Source organism: Pongo pygmaeus, chromosome X (assembly GCF_028885625.2).
Source record: "Pongo pygmaeus isolate AG05252 chromosome X, NHGRI_mPonPyg2-v2.0_pri, whole genome shotgun sequence".
Classification (NCBI taxonomy): domain Eukaryota; kingdom Metazoa; phylum Chordata; class Mammalia; order Primates; family Hominidae; genus Pongo; species Pongo pygmaeus.
The window spans coordinates 17,205,499-17,226,366 of NC_072396.2; the positions used below are offsets into that span (position 1 = coordinate 17,205,499).

The 20,868-nt window shown below is 43.5% G+C and overlaps 1 protein-coding gene across 1 annotated transcript in view; it reads left to right on the forward strand.

Moving 5' to 3' along the window:
• The first annotated feature begins 223 nt into the window (after window positions 1–223).
• Window positions 224–20,868, forward strand: part of SYAP1 (synapse associated protein 1) — a 41,380-nt gene continuing 20,735 nt past the window's right edge. The window contains exons 1-3 of the mRNA XM_054471500.2: window positions 224–585; window positions 15,912–16,030; window positions 16,856–16,922. Coding sequence (XP_054327475.1) covers window positions 411–585; window positions 15,912–16,030; window positions 16,856–16,922 — 361 coding nt within the window. The 5' untranslated portion in view covers window positions 224–410. The remainder of the gene's footprint in view (window positions 586–15,911; window positions 16,031–16,855; window positions 16,923–20,868) is intronic.

The window sequence follows — 20,868 nt, forward strand, 5'->3', positions numbered from 1 at the left end:
CTGAAAAGGCGAGGCTAAGTCACCAGCCAAGCTGCTTAGAGGCAATCTTAAAATGAGACTTGCTAAGACTGTGACAAAGACACCGTCCACACGCCTACTAGGTCAGTCACCTACAAAGCTGGCGAATGAGGAAAAGAGGGAAGGCGGGGCTACGCTGGGAAAGCTCTTTGTCCCCTATCCACGCGCACAAAACAGTTGTCACAACTGACGTCACCGGGGCGGAGCCTTTGGACGGAAGTGACGCTTGCGCGGCCGCGGCGGAGTCGTCATAGAGGCGGGGCTGCGGCGGCTGCGGTGTTCCTCCGACTTCCGGACATCTCCCTGAGAGTCGTGCAGAGTGGAGTCAGAGGCCACCAGTGCTCGCTGCGGTCTCTGGGGATCGGGACCGCGGCGGCGGCCCCGCGGGCGGGATGTTCCGGGGCTTGAGCAGTTGGTTGGGCTTGCAGCAGCCGGCGGCAGGCGGTGGGCAGCCCAATGGAGATGCTGCATCCGAGCAGCCGTCCGAGACGGTGGCTGAGTCCGCGGAGGAGGAGCTGCAGCAAGCGGGAGACCAGGAGCTCCTCCACCAGGCCAAAGACTTCGGCAGTGAGTCTACCCTGGCCCTGGGACCGGGAAGTTGGGGGGGGGGACGCATTCCTCCTCTGGGACGCCCCTGGGGCGCGGGCCCGACTGGCTGGGGTATGAGGGGGCCGAGGTGGAAGGTAGGGGAGGAAGATGTGTCTGTCGGTCAGTCCTCTCCGAGTCGGGAGAGATTGGTGAGGATCTGGACGAGGCCAGAGCTTCATCTAGCAGTCAGGTCCTGTCCCTGAAGTTCCTGGTGACAAGTCTACAAAGTTTGCGGACATTGGAATCAGGTATGCAGTCAAGCAGTGTGACCCGACGTCTTCAGGTTTAACAAGGAATCTTTTTTGTTCAACTCGAAAACCTTCATTTACACCCCCCAGATCGGGGATCGTTGGCGAGCTTGAATTGGTTGAAAAAATACTTTTTTGCCCCTAGGTCAGAACGTGTTGTCTGAAGTAAACTGACAGTTACTGAATGTCAATGTCTGCCCCTGGTCAAATGCTTTTTAAGTACAGAGACCTTTTTCCTTAAGGAGGGAGAGAAAATGCCAACTGTCTGCTATACGCAAGTTGCAGTACTAGATGCTTTGTGAAAGATATCCCATTTCATCTGTTAAACACCCCCAGTGAGTTGGGGGAACAAGCCCAGAGTTATTGGGGGCCAAAGTTATACTGATAGTGAGTGGTAGAAGTGGAATTTGAGCTTCGATCTGTCTCATTTTAAAGCCCATGCTCTTTCCAAGTTTACAGTCTACAGGGGTTGGGGTACGGGTGATAATAGACGTGGAGTAAACACATGCTGTAGTAATTCTCATTTCTGGAGAGACCATGGTGGGCTTCAATGATCAGAGAAAGCATCTTTGAGGCCGGATGTGGTGGCTCACGCCTGTAATCCCAGCACTTTGAGAGGCTGAGGTGGGCGGATCATGAGGTCAGCAGTTCGAGACCAGCCTGGGCAACACGATGTAACCCCGTCTCTACTAAAAATAGAAAAAAATAGCCGGGCGTGGTGGCGGGCACCTGTAATCCCAGCTACTCAGGAGGCTGAGGTAGGAGAATCGCTTGAACTGGGGAGGTGGAGGTTGCAGTGAGCTGAGATCACACCACTGCACTCCAGCCTGGGTGACAGAGCAAGACTCCATCTCAGAAAAACAAAACAAAACAAAAAAGCATCTTTGAGGAGGTGAGCCCTAAAGCAGCCCAGCAGTACAAGTGAGAGAACTGCAACAAAGGTAGATACTAAGTTCAGCAACATTTGAAGAATCTACTAAAAGATGGGGGTGGGGGGATGGGGGTGGAGAGCAGCCTGAGAGTAGATAAGCACATATTTGAGTAAGAAAGGGCCTAACAGTTTTTCTTGAGACAGGGTCTCACTCTGTCGCCCAGGCTGGAGTGCAGTGGCACGATCTTGGCTCACTGCAATCTCCACCTCCAGGGTTCAAGTGATCTTCCTACCTTATCCTCTCCAGTAGCTTGGATTACAGGCATGCACCACCACGCCCAGCTAATTTTTGTATTTTTAGTAGAGATGGGGTTTCATGATGTTGGGCAGGCTGGGCCCTAACGTTTAAAAGTTTACTGTGGGATGAAAGGACAGGGAAAACACATAATCTCAAACCATGACAGTATATAATCTCAGCCCAAGGCCCCCAGATAGAATAGTCTTGCTCTGTCGCCCAGGCTGAAGTGCAATGGCACGATCTCGGCTCACTGCAACCTCCACCTCCTGGGTTCAAGCAATTCTCCTGCCTCAGCCTCCTGAGTAGCTGGGAGGTGTGGCACGCGCTGCCACACCTGGCTAATTTTTTTTTTTTTTTTTTTTTTTGCATTTTTAATAGACACAGGGTTTCACCATGTTGGTCAGGCTGGTCACAAACTCCTGATCTCAAGTGATTCACCCACCTTGGCCTCAAAGTGGTGGGATTACAGGCGTGAGCCACTGCGCCTGGCCCCTCTGAATATTTTCTAATAACTGCATTTTTCATATGGATGTGTACTTTGGAGCTAATGCTGCCATCTTTCTGCCCACCAGATTCTCTTTTGATATTTATGGAAGCTGAGGTTAGATGAAAGTACCCACAAACACACACACATTGTGAATTTAAAGCTTTAGAATAAATGAGAATTCTTCCCTTTCTGAAATTTATGCGATTTTAGAAAGTCGTAAAGGTTCTAGTTCATATACAAACTGTGAGAGACAAGAGAGATGATCAGATATTTTTTTATTTCTACATATTGATCCTAAGAAGTATATTGTCTTTAAGAAGACCCATTTATGTTTCGAAAACTGGAATTAAACATCTGTGAGCCTGACTCCCAGAGTAGATTCATTTCTTAAGTCTTTTGAAATCTACATAAAATATCAGCCGGGTGCGGTGGCTCACGCCTGTAACCCTAGCAGCTTTGGGAGGCCGAGGCAGGCGGATCATGAGGTCAGGAGATCAAGACCAGCCTGACCAACGTGGTGAAACCCTGTCCCTGCTAAAAATACAAAAATTAGCTGGGCGTGGTGGTGCGCGCCTATAATCCCAGCTACTCAAGAGGCTGAGGCGGGAGAATCGCTTGAACCCGGGAGGCGGAGGTTGCAGTGAGCCGAGATCACGCCACTGCACTCCAGCGTAGGTGACAAAGCGAGACTGAATCTCAAAAAAAAAAAAAATCTCCTGGGAGCCCCATTTGTTCTGCATATATTTGTTGAGTGCCTACCTTCAAGACTGGACACTAAATACTTCCTGGTTCCTGGTGACCTATTTATACATTTAGGCAACTCACCAGTTAGTGGTGGACACCCAGGCCTGCATTCCACTCCCTCACTCAAAACCAAACCTCCTGGTCTCCTGATTCTTGGCCCTCCCTCCTGATAAACTTACAACCTCCTATTGTCACTGTCTCCAAAGGAAGGAACAATTTATAGGAGAACTCACTTAAGAGCTCCTCCCTACCTCCCTCAAGGCCCCATGCCATTAAGTTGGTTGGTTGGTTTTTGTTAAAGTCAACCAAATTAGAGCTTTGCCTCTACTCTTTCTAAAATAAATAAATAAATAAAAAGAAAATCTGTACCTCTGAGAATGTTAAATATCTGAATCAGTCACACAGTTTACATCAGTGGGAGGATGGCCAAAGATGAGCTTTGTGATCTTTGGCTTTTTCTAAGCCGTCCCTAAAACTACTCCATGCCTAGGAATGGGGAAAGGGCCACCTCCTCCTCCTCCTTTGAAAAGTGCTATTAGTATTGCAGTGGGACTGTGTTAGACGGTCCTCCTTTTTTTTTCTGTAGGGAAAGTATATTTCAAGTTCCAGCTGCCTAACTTGCAAACTAAGAGGACTCCTAAAGTTAGAGTGTACAGAGGTAACTATGTACCTGCTTTGATGTAGAAGTAAAATATCTAATTGAGTTCTGATAACACACCCAGGTTTACAATGCAAACAGTCAATAGCTTGGATCCTAGGGCTTATGAACAATACTTTTTAAAATTGGGGATCTCGATTTGAAGAAGAAACTTAGGGACATTGCAGAAAATCTGAAAGGTCTTTTGCAGAAAAGAAGTTGTAGATGTTCCTTATGAGGATAGATCTGAGGCTGTGAGGTAGAAATGACTAGAGAAGTGAGAAGAATTTTCTGATTAGAGTTGAGTAACAGTAATTACTGGCTGCCCTTCTAAGTCCTGTGCTCCCTACCCCTGGAAGTGGGGCTACCTGGATAGGAAGGTCCGTTCCCACACTAAGATGCTGAAATTCTAAAATTGTATGAAATATAGTATCTTTGAAAAATTAACCAACTACTTTATAAGAATATTAATTTCCTAAGACTTTGCCACTGTATGCTTATTCTCTTCCTATTCTTGCGGCAAGCCTTAAACTCTACCTTGCTCTGTGTTTACTTTAACAAATTTATGTTTTTTCTGACCTTTGAAGCTCTTCCTACTTTCCTTTATTCTTACCATTCCTTTCAGTTCTTCAAGCCCTTGTCAACTTGCTCAACTGACCTGAGGCAGTGTGGGATTGGAGCATGAGCTTGGGATTTAGAGGCAGATAGCCTGTGTTTGAGTTCCCTACACTACTTACTGTCTTTATTGTTATATCATTTGCAAATTACAGAAAGTCCAGTGATCAGAGGCTTAATGAAAGGAACTTTATTTTTGTGTGAGGGAGTCCCCAAGAACCATCCCCAGGTTTGATGATTGGCTAAGAAGACTTATGGGACTCAGCATATAGTTGTATTCATGGACGTGATGTATTGCAATGAAAGAGTACAAGAATAAAATCAGGAAAGGAAAAAGGCACATGGGGTGGAAGTCCAGGGGTAAGCAGGCACAGTAGAGTCACACAGGACGTGCTTAATTCCTCTAACAAGGAGTTGTGACAACACGTGTGAGATGCTGTCTTCCAGGGAAGCTCATTAGAGACTCGGTGCCCAGGACTTTTACTGGGGACTGGTCGCATAGGTATCCTCTGCCTGCCACATATCCAAATTCCAGACCCCCACAAGGAAAGCGGAAGTTCAGCATAAACCACAATGAGGCATTCTTAGCAGTTTAAGAAATGGTGGGAGCCCTCCCGAAATCTAAGTTCCCGGACACCCAGCCAGTGGCCAGCCTTGAAAGCAAGACTTTCCAAGGACAGCAGTCTCAGGCCTGCCATGTTAATGCTTTTCTGCAGAATCTCCAAGAAGTGTGGGGATGGGAGGGAGGTCCCAGGGTCGGTTCCATGGCTCAACGATGTGATCAGGGAACCAATCTCTTCCACGCTTCCTCTCCTTCATTCACAGTGAGTTGGTTTCCATCCTCAGGCTGGTCACTTCAGGCTCACAAGACAGCAACTGCAGTAGAAAGGGAGGATGAGGACTCCCCATAGCTCCCTTTTTATTAGGAAAGAAAATCTTTCTGGATGCCACCTTGCAGGTGTCCCCTTAAATTTCTTGGGGTGGAGCTGTCACATGGCTTTTCTAAGCTACACGGGACTCTCAGCAAGTATGTGGCAGAGATCCTGACAGAGGTAGTGCCATTACCTTCGTTGGTGTGGACTTGTCAAGATTCATTCTCTGGGGCTGGCCACATGGGCACCCATCAAAATTGGGGTGGTTTTGCCAAGGCAGAAGAGATGGGCTACTGGCTGGGCAGTCAGCAAGATCTGCCCCTATCACATAGGACAAATCATTTTTCCTCTGTGAGCCTCAGCTTCCCTTTTTTTGAACTGGGCAGATTATTCCTTCTCCTTGTCCCAGGAAGGTTATGAGAATAAAAAATGACATAATTAAAATGAAAGTAAAATAACTACTTTAAATGTTAGCTGTCGGCCCCCACCTTCCAGGAGGTCGCTAAGTCATATTCAGATACATTTGAATTTGACTTCCTTTTCTTTGGCGCTACTTCGTTTCAGACCCTCACTTTATGGACTGAAGTGGACATTGTACTCCTGTTACTTCCTGTTAACTCCTATCTTAGTTTCAGTTTTTTCCTAGCCAGTTCATAAAAACTGTCTTTAGCCAGGTGCGGTGGCTTACAGTTGTCATCCCAAAACTTTGGGAGGCCAAGGCGGGTGGGTTGCTTGAGCCCAGGAGTTTGAGACCAGCCTGGGCAACATAGTGAGACTCCATCTCTATAAAAAATAAAAATAAAAATAAAAACTGTCTTTAACGTGGTGTCAGCTGATCTCTTTGCAAAATTAATAAATCACTCCTTGTCTTTATGGACTTCTTCCCTGAAAATCTCTTGTCATGCTCTGCATCTCACTCCCAGGCCACTCTAATAACTCTCTGGAGACAGTTCTCCCTCCATGCTGCCACATCTGCTTAATGAATAATCTTGTTCCTCTTTTTGTCTTTGAGATTCTCTATTTATTTGTTTTGCTTTAGAGATGGACGTTCCTCGAGGGCAAGAACTTGTGCTTTCTCAGATATTCAGTGTGTTCAGTAAACTCCACCCATGGAGTCATTAAAATCTGAGGAATGAAATGATTATGCTAAAATACCAGTTTTTAAATGACAGTTCTCCCTTGGAATAAAAATCATTGTTTGAATTCAAAATATGTTTCTGAGGAAAGGATAAAAGGAATTTATTTCCAAAAGAACCCTCTTCTTTCGAAACTTTAGATTTGTTTCTCTGACTGCAAAGCATGGTTTTGTTCCTGGACCAAACTGAGGGTCAGGCTGCTATTTCTCGTGGCCCAAGAACAAGATGCAGATCAACTGGGAAGGAAGAGAGTTTTTATTTCTGTAACCAGTTACAGGGAGAAGGCCTGGAAATTATCACCAGACCAACTCAAAATTACAAAGTTTTCCAGAGCTTATAAACATTCTAAGCTATATGTCTACGTGTTAAGTGTGCACTCATCTAAAGACATAAGTGATTAACTTCTTTTAATCTATAACTAAGGTCTGAGTCCTGAAGACCTTCCTCTGGAGCCTCAGTAAATTTACTTTATCTAACTGGGTCCAGTTGCTGAGGTGATTACCCTTATCTTGTCTCCAGCTAAATCATGGAGGTTTGGGGAGTTCCTTCAGACTCCCAATCAACTTGTTTGTGGAGGCCTGGGGAGTCTCTTCAGACCCCCAGTAAAATTTACTTAATCGTGCTTTAAGGCTCAGGAAAGTCCTAGGCAAAACTCTTGGGCTTTTGTTACATTCCGGCCTTTGTATAAGGTCACTGGCTTTTAATATTTAACTTAACCACTCAGTCAGTACTGAAACAGTTGTGATGGAAGCCTATGTTAGTGAGACCTGGCCTGCCACAATCCCCACTGTCAATTTGTGCATGATTTCTATCATGCTCGTGTATTTATTTATCATGAGAATCATAGGGAGATGGGGCATCATAATCTTTCTGGCTACTTCTTGCTTAGAGGGGCTCATCATTATAGGGCACTGAATGCAGCACTGAAGTAGAAGAGGTCGACTTGTTCCCGGTAGCACTCTCTGTTTCAGAGGCTTAGAGGCAGCACCTGCTGAAACATAATAGTATGCAACAGCAACACATATAAATAGGTTATTGCTGTTTTCTTCTGAAGTTTAAGTTGTCTAGTCTTAAGTTCACAGGGCTTTAAGAAAGCACAGCTTAGGTTTCAGTGATTTCCAATTAGGAAAAATGGGGAAAAAGGAAAAGGAAAAATTGAAAACATTATTTTGAAGACCTGTGGCCAGAAAAATTAGAATTTAATCCAAACTGTGGAAAAAAATAAAAACTGAAAAACATCAGGCAAGATTAGAATTTAACAATAGGTGTACTATAGTTTTTGAAACATAATTTTTCTCTCTCTAGTTTCCTATTTTTATTAGAAGACAAATCATGGTAGGACCAATTTGCTTTATTGTACTTGGCCAGATTATTTGTATGAAGTGCAGCAAGAAAAATTATTTTCTTTTAAAATAAAATTTTTTATTTAATATATTTTTTAAAAATTAAAAAAAAAAAAAACAGGCTTTGATGGAACTTTGTTCCATAGAAGGAATCTGAGATAAGACTTTTTTTTTTTTTTTTTTTTTTGAGACAGAGTTTTTTGCTCTTGTTGCCCAGGCTGGAGTGCAATGGCATGATCTCGGCTCACCGCAGCCTCCGCCTCCCGGGTTCAAGTGATTCTTCTGCCTCAGCCTCTCAAGTAGCTGGGATTACAGGCATGCGCCACCATGTGCAGCTAATTTTGTATTCTTAGTAGAGACGGGGTTTCTCCATGTTGGTCAGGCTGGTCTCGAACTCCTGACCTCAGGTGATCCGCCCACCTCGGCCTCCCAAAGTGCTGGGATTACAGAAATGAGCCACCATACCCGGCAAGATAAGACCTTTTTAAGGCCAAGCCCAGCCGTGGATTTGTACCATCAAATACCTATGACTTGAGTGAATTCCTCTCCTCTTGAGGTCCCAAGATAACTTAAGGTTCCCGGCCTGTCAGAAGGTGACATTCTTACCACAGATCAGAAACCCTGTACAGGGACTGTGTACACAAAATATGAGGGCAGTTCTCCAAGGGTTTTCTTGGCTCCATAAGTCAATTTTGATTCATTAAAGGAAAACACACCATTCCAGTCAAAGCCTTGGTAAAATAACCAGTTTTTCCAGTTGTGTCCTGTTACAAATGAAAACAGATTCTTATTGAACTTATGCAAATAACTATATTGCCATAATTAAGAATACTCACAAATAGTTTCCAAATTCTGGAGAAAATCGGGTAGAGAGAAACAAATATGCTCCACATTTTGTTCATGGTAGTATACTAAATTGTTAAAAGCTGTCAGTAGCTCAAAAGAAAAGTTTCCTTGACTCTGAAAAGCAAAACAAAGGATTAGCAATATTTTAAGCAAAAACTCAAAAAGATCACTCCAGTCTCCTATTTGGTTCATGCAGTTAATTCCTGTCCTGCTTGATATTAATGAACATTTTAGCTCTTCAGGAGTCCTGAACATTTTTCCTCTATTCTGATGTCACAATCTCCAAAGTTATCAGAAACCTGCATTCAAGAGCACATGTTAGAGCTTTATAGCTGATTATAAAACCAACTTCTAAAGAGGACCAAAACGGCCGGGCACAGTGGCTCATGCCTGTAATCCCAGCACTTTGGGAGGCCAAGGCAGGTGGATCACCTGAGGTCAGGAGTTCAAGACCAGCCTGGCCAACATGGTGAAACCTCATCTCTACAAAAATACAAACAAAATTAGGCATTATGGCGGGTGCCTGTAATCCCAGCTACTTGGGAGGCTGAGGCAGGAGAATCACTTGAACCCGGGAGGCGGAGGTTGCAGTGAGCCAAGATCATGCCATTGCACCCCAACCTGGGCAACAGAGTGAGACTCTACCTCAAAAAAAAAAAATAAAGGAGGACCAAAACAAGACAACAATTGTTTATGGATGACAAAAAGTTTTCAGGTAGCCATAAAGACACAATTGAGGCTGGGCACGGTGGCTCACGCCTGTAATCCTAGCACTTTGGGAGGCTGAGGTGTGTGGATTGCCTGAGCTCAGGAGTTCGTGACCACCCCAGGCAACACAGTGAAACCCCGTCTCTACTAAAAATACAAAAATTTAGCTGGGCATGGTGGTGTGCACCTGTAATCCCAGCTACTCAGGAGGCTGAGGCAGGAGAATTGCTTGAACCTGGGAGGCAGAGATTGCAGTGAGCCGAGATCGCACCACTGCGCTTTAGCCTGGGCAAAAAGAGCGAGCATCTATCTCAAAAAAAAAAAAGAAAAAAGAAAAAAAAAGACGCAATTGACAAAATCTGTTACCTCTGTGGCACACAATAATTTAACATAATTGTAATTATTACTGATAAAATGTACACTGTTAGAATTATAGGAGTTTCACATGATTTTGGAACACATACCAATAAGATATTTACACATATATGGCCCAAAGAAAGCCAAACCCCATTTTATATTTGGCAATGCTTCCTGTATGGTTTTTGGTACTAAATAAGCCAAATTTCACCTTTACGTTAGTGTACTATTAATGTTAAACCCAATTCTTATTAAAACCTCATAGACATATTGACCCAATTTTAATGTTTGACCATGAGGTAATATTTTTATACATCTTATATAACCCTTTATAATTTTTGTTAAAGAGCAGGTTAGTGCTTTCAAAGAAACCTGTTATGCTTTTATTTTATTGATTTTATTGATTTTTTTTTTTTTTTAGAGACAGAGTCTCGCTTTGTCACCCAGGCTGGAGTGCAGTGCTGTGATCTCGACTCACTGCAACCTCTGCCTCCTGGGTTCAAGCAATTCTCCTGTCTCAGCCTCCCAAGTAGCTGGGACTACAGACATATGCCACCATGCCCAGCTAATTTTTGTATTTTTAGTAGAGACGGGGTTTCACAATGTTGGCCAGGCTGGTCTTGAACTCCTGACCTTGTGATCTGCCCACCTCAGCCTCCCAAAGTGCAGGGATTACAGGCATGAACCACCCCGCACCCAGCCTATGTGCTTTTATTTTAATAGTCAATTTACATAAAAACTGGATGATACCCTTTTAACTTTAGCCAGTATGTTTACACACAGAATTTCCTTTACGATCAACCTTCCACAACTTGCTTAAACCTTCATCTTTATTTTATCCAACTTAAAACAATCCTTTAACCTTTTAATCTAGGCAAAAATCCACATTCTCATGCCTCCTTATAATCTTTTTACCAAAAGCATATTTTACTTTCCTTGTAAATATGCATATTTTACTTTTCCATGTAAAACTTTCTTCAGGCTGGGCACAGTGGCTCACACCTGTAATCCGAGAACTTTGGGAGGCCAAGGCGGGCGGATCACGAGGTCAGGAGTTCAAGACCAGCCTGACCAACATGGTAAAACCCCGTCTCTACTAAAAATACAAAAATTAACTGGGCATGGTGGCAGGTGCCTATAATCCCAGCTACTCGGGAGGCTGAGGCAGGAGAATCGCTTGAAACCGGAAGGTGGAGGTTGCAGTGAGCCAAGATCGCACCATTGCACTCCAGCCTGGGCGAAAGAGTGAAACTGTGTCTTAGAAAAAGAAAAAAACGAACAAACAAAAAATCTGTTTCTTCAGTAATCTTAAATACATGTTACACTGTTAACTCTTAGCAACCTTTACTTTTGGTGAAAACCTTGGTAAGTTTGGAATTTTATGTACTAGGTGTGGAGCCTAAGACCTAGACAGAAGTGCAGATAAAGTCTGACTTATTCCAGCATCTAACTCCATGTGTCCCAGGCCTTATCTAGCTGTAAAGCAGGCAAGTTGTATAGCTGAGAGTCATAGTGGCATTTTATAAAGCATTTAAGAGACCTAATCACCTTTAAATTGTACAATATTTGTTGCATAAATTCCCTTTCAAAAATTCTTTCACGACTTACACAGACAAGCTATGACATACCTTGACTTTCTGACTTGTCCTAAACATCCCTCTTTTTAAACATCCAGTTACTTTACTTTAGGACAAGAATTTGCCATACAAGATCCTTTCTTATATAAAATCTCTTTTCTTTAATACCTTTTGCATAGCTAGGGGGCATGGCTAATTTCACGTGTCTCCAGGCCTTTTCTAGAATCTAATGTGCTCCAAAATAAATCAAACAATGTTTAAGTCAAAGAAGCAGTTTATGACGCAAAGCATTTAGCAAACCTAATATTTGACCTGCATAATTTAGACCAAATGTTTACATTTTGAAGATATTTTATTTCACCAGTAATCTTTAAAACTCTCTTTATTTTTATAACTTTCTTTATATCTCTCTTATTTCCTGGTTTCTTTTACCATGTTTTATATATAACCTTTAAATAAGCTTTGAGTTAGACAAAAATTAGTTACCCTTTAAAAAGGACACAATGTTTAGAAAGAATGTTTTCCTACAATATATTTTTATTGGAAAATACCCAAATAATGAAATATCTGTTGTTTAATATAACTTTAGATTCAAAATTATGACATTTGTTTATGAGTATCCCATTACATTTATCTAATTATTTATTTTAATCATTTACCTAATTTATGAAAACTGTAATAGTCATCATTGAAAGTTATGAGACTGCCATTACAAAATTATAACTGAGACAGTGAAAGTGATCTGCCGTAACTGACTCCATCTTGCTTCTAACCTCCAAGCTATTCGTGTTCATTAACTTAGTTTATAGTTTAGCTTTGAAACAAAGATGATAACCATCCTTTCCCAGAACAAACTTCCTTTATGTCTGTGGACTAGACTGCCTAAGGCCACAAGATCAGAAGTTAGGGTATTTTACTAAATAATTCAAGATGTAGCTATCTTTATTAAACCAATATCAATGTTTTATTTATTAAAAATTACACAAGCAGCCGGGCACGGTGGCTCACACCTGTAATCCCAGCACTTTGGGAGGCTGAGGCAGGCAGAACATCTGAGGTCAGGAGTTCTAGACTAGCCTGGCCAACATGGTGAAACCCTGTCTCCACTAAAAATACAAAAATTAGCTGAGCATGGTGGCGTACACCTGTAATCCCAGCCACTCAGGAGACTGAGGCAGGAAAACCACTTGAACTCAGGAGGCGGAGGTTGCAGTGAGCCAAGATTGTGCCATTGCACTCCAGCCTGGGCGACAAGAGCAAAACTCTGTCTCAAAAAAAAAAAAAAAAAAATTACACAGCAAAGATCACTCTGTTTTGGGCTGAGTTATCGTTTTGTAGCCTCTATGCCAAATTTTGATACCTTATAGTATTTGGCAGAGATAAGCATGAAATTGCTTGATCAATAAATGCAAACAAAAATATATGCTGGCAACTCTGAAGACATTTCTGATATTACTTTACCAGTAATTTTTAAAGCTAGCTTATTTATTAAAGATTTTACTTAAGTCATATAAACTTGAAAAAGCATTTGACTAGTCTTTCTTTTTTTCTGTTAAAGTATTTAAGCACTTTTATTTTTCTGTGAGCCAAATAATTAGAACTCTTTCATATATTTTCAGTAGTGAAATAGTTTAGTCATGCTTTAAGGTTCAGGAAAGGCCTAGGCAAAACTCTTGAGCTTTTGTTACATTCCAGCCTTTGCATAAGGTCATTGGCTTTTTTTTTTTTTTGAGACGGAGTCTCGCTCTGTCGCCCAGGCGCCCAGCTAATGTTTTGTATTTTTAGTAGAGACGGGGTTTCACCATGTTAGCCAGGATGGTCTCGATCTCCTGACCTCGTGATCTGCCCGCCTTGGCCTCCCAAAGTGCTGGGATTACAGGCGTGAGCCACCGCGCCCGGCCCAGTCACTGGCTTTTAATATTTAACTTAACCACTCAGTCAGTACTGAAACAGTTGTGATGAAGGCCTATGTTAGTGAGACCTGGCCTGCAACAGTTTTACAAACTAGTGTGGCTGTCTACCCATTTTATCATACCACTCTGTACAAGTAGAGTAGTCATAACTAAAGAGAAACGAGTGATTTCACTCAAGCTCAGCATTTGTTCTGTTACTCCCCATTCATCCATTCAACAAGTACGTACTGGTCACTGGTCATCCGCTGGGGATACAGTGGGGTATCAGACAGCCCAGGTCCCTGCACTCATGGGGCTCAGCATGGGCTTTCAGTCTGGCTGAGAAGACATTCACCAAGTAATCGGTAGAGTATTTTGAAGATTGTTGATCAGGCAACAGTCTTCAAAACACGGGATGTACGGAGGGAACACATCTCAGGACATCCATCGTAGTCAAGGGAATATTTCCTAAGGAGAAGTGATATTTAAGTGGAGACACACAGCATATGGAGAGTTAGCCAAATAAAGAGAGAGCAGACAAAAATGTTTCAAACCAAGGAGGCCTCCTTGGAGGTAGTGAAGAATTTCCATGTGATCATATGACTGTAGACTGGGAAGAAGGAGAAAGATGAGAACTAGACCAGAGATAAGTAGCAAGTAGCTTCCTGTGGTATGTCCTAGGGGTATTTTGTTGGGGTTGACAGATAAACACTACCAGACACAATGGGAGGAAGTAGATTGTTAAATGGGAAGCTGGTGAAAGGATCATTCAGATGGAGTGATAATATTACTGGCTCCCAGACACCTATACAGTCTGCTGGTTTCCTGGAAGTAATACCACCCACAGAATGAGGATGGAATCTGTTGTGCAGAGCTCTCTTTGCCATTCTTATGGGACCTTCTCCACCTGCCTGCCCCTTCAACAGGTGTAAGTAAGAGAGGCAAGACTGCCCTAATGTGCCAGCTATTTCTCACGAGAGGAGGACGTCAACTGCCTGGGAGCATCCCCCAGCAGGTCCAGCTTCAAGACCTGCCTCAGGTCTCTCAGCAGCCTGGATTCTGTAGGATGTGGACTTTGAAATGATATTTGTCTACAAATTAGCCGTTTTTTTGTTTTGTTTTGTTTTTTTTTTTGAGACGGAGTCTCGCTCTGTTGCCCAGGCTGGAGTGCAGTGGCGCAATCTCGGCTCACTGCAGTCTCTGCCTCCCGGGTTCAAGCGATTCTGCTGCCTCAGCCTCCTGAGTAGCTGGGATTACAGGCGCACGCCACCATGCCCAGCTAATTTTTTTGTATTTTTAGTAGAGACGGGGTTTCACCATGTTGGTCAGGCTGGTCTCGAACTCCTGATCCGCCCGCCTTGGCCTCCCAAAGTGCTGGGATTACAACAAATGAGCCCTTATAGCGCAATAGAACCTTGACACATATGTCTTTTCACGTCTTCCAGAAAGCTAATTCTGTGGTTTTGTTTTGTAAAAACTGGAAGTTTTGTGGGTTCCACTTTTAATCTTGTTTTACTTATTTGCTCATTATTATTAAGAATGATTTCTAGTCCAGGCTTGGTGGCTCACGCTTGTAATCCCAGCACTTTGGGAGGCCGAGGCGGGTGGATCACCTGAGGCCAGGAGTTTGAGACCAGCCTGGCCAACATGGTGAAACCCCATCTCTACTAAAAATACAAAAATTAGCCGGGTGTGGTGGCGGGCGCCTGTAATCCCAGCTACTTGCAGGGCTGAGGCATGAGAATCACTTAAACCTGGGAGGTGGAGGTTGCAGTGAACTGAGATCTGAGATCACGCCACTGCACTCCAGCCTGGGTGACAGAGTGAGACTTCATCTCAAAAAGAAAAAAAAAAAAAAGATTTCTGTTTCTACTAGGGCTTGCCAAGATTTCTATTTCTTATTTAAAATTCCCCCAGATTTATCATGGGACATGTTAATTTGAGAAAGGAGGGGCATTTTTTCTTTGCACAGGAGGGAAGGAGGAGAAAATAAAGATGGCATACATGAGATCTAGAAAGGAAGGAGAGTATAAAGGAGCCTTGTTCTTACTGGCAAAGTAGGAGGGTAGATTATTTACTGAGATAAATTAGAACCAGAGACTTGAGCAAGAAAATTTTGAAGCAGCTACTGGGAAGAGTATGCTAAGGGTCTTTGAAAGAGATGAATGAGGCCAGGCATGGTGGCTCACGCCTGTAATCCCAGCACTTTGGGAGGCTGAGGCGGGCAGATCATTTGAGGCCAGGAGTTCGAGACCAGCCTGACCAACATGGTGAAACCCTGTCTCTACTAAAAATACCAAAAAAATTAGCAGGGCATGGTGGCAGGCGTCTATAGTCCCAGGTACTCGAGAGGCTGAGGCAGGAGAATCGCTTGAACCTAGGAGGCAGAGGTTGCAGTGAGCTGAGATCACGCCACTGCACTCCAGCCTGGGTGACAGGGTGAGACTGTCTCAAAAAAAAAAAAAACAAACAAAAAAAGAGATGAATGAAAGGCCCAGTATGGTTGGCCAGTCCACCAAGAAAGTGGTGCTTTTCAACACTGTCAGTGCTTCTCATTCCTTGTTTCAGTTCCTTATGAACAAGGAACATGCCCTAATGCTTTAGATTCTCATAAGATCTCTTTAAGGGAAAAATCTCAAACATAATAACCACAGATTCTTTTTATTCTTTAAAGACTATTTATTTAACTTTGCATCTGCTGCCACAAAAAAGATAACTGAATCAGTTGCTGAAACAGCACAAACAATAAAGAAATCCGTAGAAGAAGGAAAAATAGATGGCATCATTGACAAGGTATATTCAATTATCTTTTGGAAGTAGAAATGTATGAAATGTATGAAATTCATTGTTTCCTCTTGTTGATTGTTTCTTCTTCTTATGAACATTTTTTAACCTAAGTAGAATATCATATTCTGACAAAAATGTTAATTGTTGAGATTTTTGGTTTTTTCCTCTCTTTGTATAACAAGTAAGTATCATATAAATTACAGTACTTGATTTAAATAGCTGTTTTTATTTTAATATATTACAATCAATACATTGATACTTGGGGGTTATACTAAACTTTTCATGTTGTTTGTTTGTTTGTTTGTTTTGAGATGGAGTCTCACTCTGTCACCCAGGCTGGAGTGTGGTGGTGTGATCTCAGCTTACTGCAACTTCTGCCTCCTGGGTTCATGCAACTCTCCTGCCTCAACCTCCCAAGTAGCTGGGATTACAGGCATGCGCTACCACACCCAGCTAATTTTTGTATTTTTAGTATAGACGGGGTTTCACCATGTTGGCCAAGCTGGTCTCGAACTCCTGGCCTCAAGTGATCCACCCGCCTCACCCTCCCAAAGTGCTGGGATTACAGGCATGAGCCACCACGCCTGGCCAACTTTTCATGTTGTGAGTTTAACTTTATAACTGTTTGAGGATATATTTATGCCTTTGCATCATGCGACTAAGGTTCTAGCCCATTAGGAACAACCCTTTTAAGACTCTAAGGAGTGAGTTTGTTTTTTGCAGTGGGCCTATAGCATTTCGTTTATGTTGGTAAATATTTGAAGTAAGGAAGTCATCAATTAAACCTTAGATATATTGCTATTTAATTTGACTATGTATTTTTTTTAACAGACAATTATAGGAGATTTTCACAAGGAACAGAAAAAATTTGTTGAAGAGCAACATACAAAGAAGTCAGGTATGGTATAGGTTTGTCTTAATTAACCTGCCAAGTTTTATTGAGCACCTGTTATGTGCTAGATACCACACTGAGGGTCTGAGAACACAAAAATGCATATGCAATGGCCCCATCCTTTGGGTAGCACAAAGACTAGTGAGGGAGACAAACCCATAAACTTCCATGATTTAAAGGAAGGGACTAGATTGTTTCTGGGTGAGGGCTGCCAGTGCCGGCCCCACTGGGGAGCTGGCTGTGAAAGAGGCAAGTAAGCTTCCAATTCTGACTTACTCTTTTTTTTTCCCCCACCGAGATGGAGTCTTGCTCTGTCACCCAGGCTGGAGTGCAATGGCGTGATCTCAGCTCACTGCAACCTCTGCCTCCCAGATTCAAGCAATTCTCCTGCCTCAGCCTCCCGAGTAGCTGGGATTACAGACACGAGCCACCACACCCAGCTATTTTTGTGTGTGTGTATTTTTAGTAGAAATGGGGTTTTACCATGTTGGCAGGCTGGTCTCGAACTCCTGACCTCGTGATCCGCCCGCCTTAGCCTCCCAAAGTGCTGGGATTATAGGCATGAGCCACCGCGCCTGGCCTCAGTTCTGACTTTCTACCACATGCCCAGCACAGTGCACAGTATGCACATGACCGGCATTTAGCAAGTGGTGGCTCCCTTCCTGCTGTCTTCAGGAGAAAAAATGGAAGAGCTTCCGAGGGAGGCGAGTGACCGCACCTGCAGTGACAGAGGGCCGTAAAGAGTCACGGGTGTTTGGAGAACGTACTCAATACATTACTGCTGACACATGCCTCTGAAGTTATAAGGCCTCAGCATGCCTACTCTTACCATTTGGTAGCACCCAAACACAAAACCAGCCTCGTATCTTTAGATTTGGCAAAAGTAGTATAACTGTAATCCCAACACTTTGGCAGGCCAAGGCGGGAGGATCACTTGAGCCTGAACTTCGAGACCAGCCTGGGCAACATAGTGAGACCCTATCTCTACAAAAAAATAAAAATAAAAAATTAGCCAGATGGGTGTGGTGGTGCACACCTGTAGTCCCAGCTACTTGGGAGGTTGAGACAGGAGGATCACTTGAGCTTGGGAGTTTGAGGCTGCAATGAGCTATAATCATGCCACTGTACTCCAGCCTGGACTACAGAGTGAGACCCTATCTCAAAAAAAGTAGTAGAAAACAATTCAGTTCGAGTTGTGCCACAGTTAATCCCATGGTGAATTTCCATCAGGCATTCTTGCACCTAGGTAAACTCAAAAGCATGAGGCAACTCTTTTAGACAAGTGAGGTATACAAGTTACCATCACTAGTGATTATTTGGAAGCAGCAAAAGTGATCCTGGCTTGGGTACTTGCTGTAGGAGCTGATGCCTCTGAGATACGAACTGTGAGGGCATGGAGATGGAAGGTTTGGAGGCAACTTCAGTTTTGAAGTGAGTTAGACATCCCGGAGATAGGAACATGTAGAAAGACAGGAAAGGGAACACAAGTGATTTATCTGGGGAAAATTTCCTTCTTTTTTTGCATCAGCCACGTTTCAGGTCCCCAGTAACTACATATGGCTAATGGCTTCCGCACTGGACAATGCAGATACAGAACATTTTTGTCATTGCAGAAAGTTCGTTTGCTCATTGTGGCTCTGAATTAAATAAGCAGGCTCCTGCAGCAGTTTATTCCTGTTTGAAGCATGAAGCAGAATTCAATCTAGTGATATAGATTATTATCAAGTCACATAAAAACCGTGAGAGTAGATGAGCTCCTCTATGAAAGTGTGTCAAGCATGAAGGGAGATGAGCAGAAGCTCCACAGTGTTTAGGGAGGGGAGGAGGGGAAGGAATTGACATCACTGAGTGCCTGCTGAGCAGCAGGCATTTTATATATAATATCTCATTTCAAGATGCAGTCAGGGCCAGGCGTGGTAGCTTCATGCCTGTAATTCCAGCACTTTGGGAGGCTGAGGTGGGCAGATCACTTGAGGCCAGGAGTTCAAGACCAGCCTGGCCAACATGGCGAAACCCCATCGCTACTAAAAATGCAAAAATTAACCAGGCGTGGTGGCACACACCTGTAATCCCAGCTGTCTGGGTGGCTGAGGCGCAAGAATTGCTTGAACCTGGGAGGCGGAGGTTGCAGGGAGCCGAGATTGTGCCTCTACACTCCAGCCTGGGTGATAGGGTGAGACTCTGTCTCAATAAATAAATAATAAAGATGCAGTCAGCAAGGGTAAGTAATTTGCGGAAGGTCGCTCAGCTGGTAAGTGATGAAACTGAAATTTGCCTTCAAAACCAAATACAAAAATTAGCTGGGCCTAGTGGCATGTGCCTGTAATCCCAGCTCCTCGGGAGGCTGAGGCAGGAGAATCACTTGAACCTGGGAGGCAGAGGTTACAGCAAGCCAAGATCATACCACTGCACTCCAGCCTGGGCAACAGAGCAAGACTCCATCTCAAAAAAGAAAATAAAAACAGTGCCCATTTACCCAAGAGAGTGGACAACTAGGAGAGAGAAGTAGCAGAAGCCCAGAGAGGGGAGAGTTTCCAGGAGAGCAGTCAGCCATGGGAGGCAGGGCCAAGAGGTCCACTCACAGTGACCATGAGAAGGGCACCTTGGAAATGTGTTCCATGCATTTCTTCACTTCATAATCACAGTAACTCTATGAAGTACTTACTGTTACCTCCGTTTTCCAGATAAGGAAACTGGCCTAGAGAGAAGAGAACTAAGAAGTGTCCTTGGGGTTGGAGAACCAAGAGGTTTTGGTCACTCTAAAAAAATAATTTCAGGAACTTGGGGTGGGGAGCATCTCCTCATACAAGTATCTTAGGAGGGCCTCATTATCTGAGCATAAATAGCACCAGGAGAGACTACCCAAGGTGAAGAGACTTGGAATGGAGACTAAAGTGTGCGAGAAAAAATGTTTTGGGGGCTTTACCCTAATTTTTTCTTTAAAATGTGCAAATATGTTTAGATTATCTTATCATTAATAGAATTTGGATTATAATTGCCACCATTTGCTGACTTGGGATAAGCCAAAGAATGAAGCATGTGCTCATCTGCCTATCCATCCCTGTGTCCATCCACACATGCATGTAACTTTTCTCTCAATGGGCTCGTGATATGATATGTCTTCCCTCTGACTCAGAGCATAATAGTAAAGGGACTATTTCTGCCAAAATATTCCAGGACAGCAAAGCATTTGCTCTCCAAGGGCCTGCCTTAATTGCCCCTTTGGTTTTCAAATCATTCTCTCTCTCTCTTTTTTTTTTTTTTTTTTTTGAAATGGAGTCTCTCTGTTGCCCAGGCTGGAATGCAGTGGCACCTTCTCAGCTCGCTGCAACCTCTGCCCCCTGGGTTCAAGCAATTCTCCTGTTTCAGCCTTCCGAGTAGCTGGGATCAAATCATTCTCTTTTAAAGCACTTGCTGGGTCACCAGCCTTGTGTTTCCTTCAGGCATAGGTGCCCTAACTGCCAGGTCCTCCTTATTGTTTGCTTTGTGGTGATGCAGGCAGCTATCCCATGTCACTTTGACTTTGTGAAGCACCATGCGTTTTGCAAGATTTGCCTTTTCACTTTGTGTTGCAAGACCAGTAGGGCTAGAATCTAGTGTTAAGGCAGCAGGAGTGATTGAGTGGCTTATGAATTAGTCCACATTTTTGTGACTTCTGCTTCCCATCCTAATCTTGCCGCTGTGGGTTGCTGAATGAGACTATTAAGGGCCCCCTGCCTGTGTGTCTTCTGTGCCGATCACGCAGATCTGCAGCCTTCACTCTGCTCTCTAGCTGCTCCGTGCTGCTTACATGGGAGAGATCTTCAGACGAGCTTGCCATTGTTTTTGTTTCCACTCTAAACACCCCCACCCCCATCCACCACTGACCTCCTCTTCCTAGTCCAAGATTGGGCTCCCAGGTCACCAGAAAATCTTGTAGTTCTCACCTCTCCAGAGGGTTGTCATTTGTCAG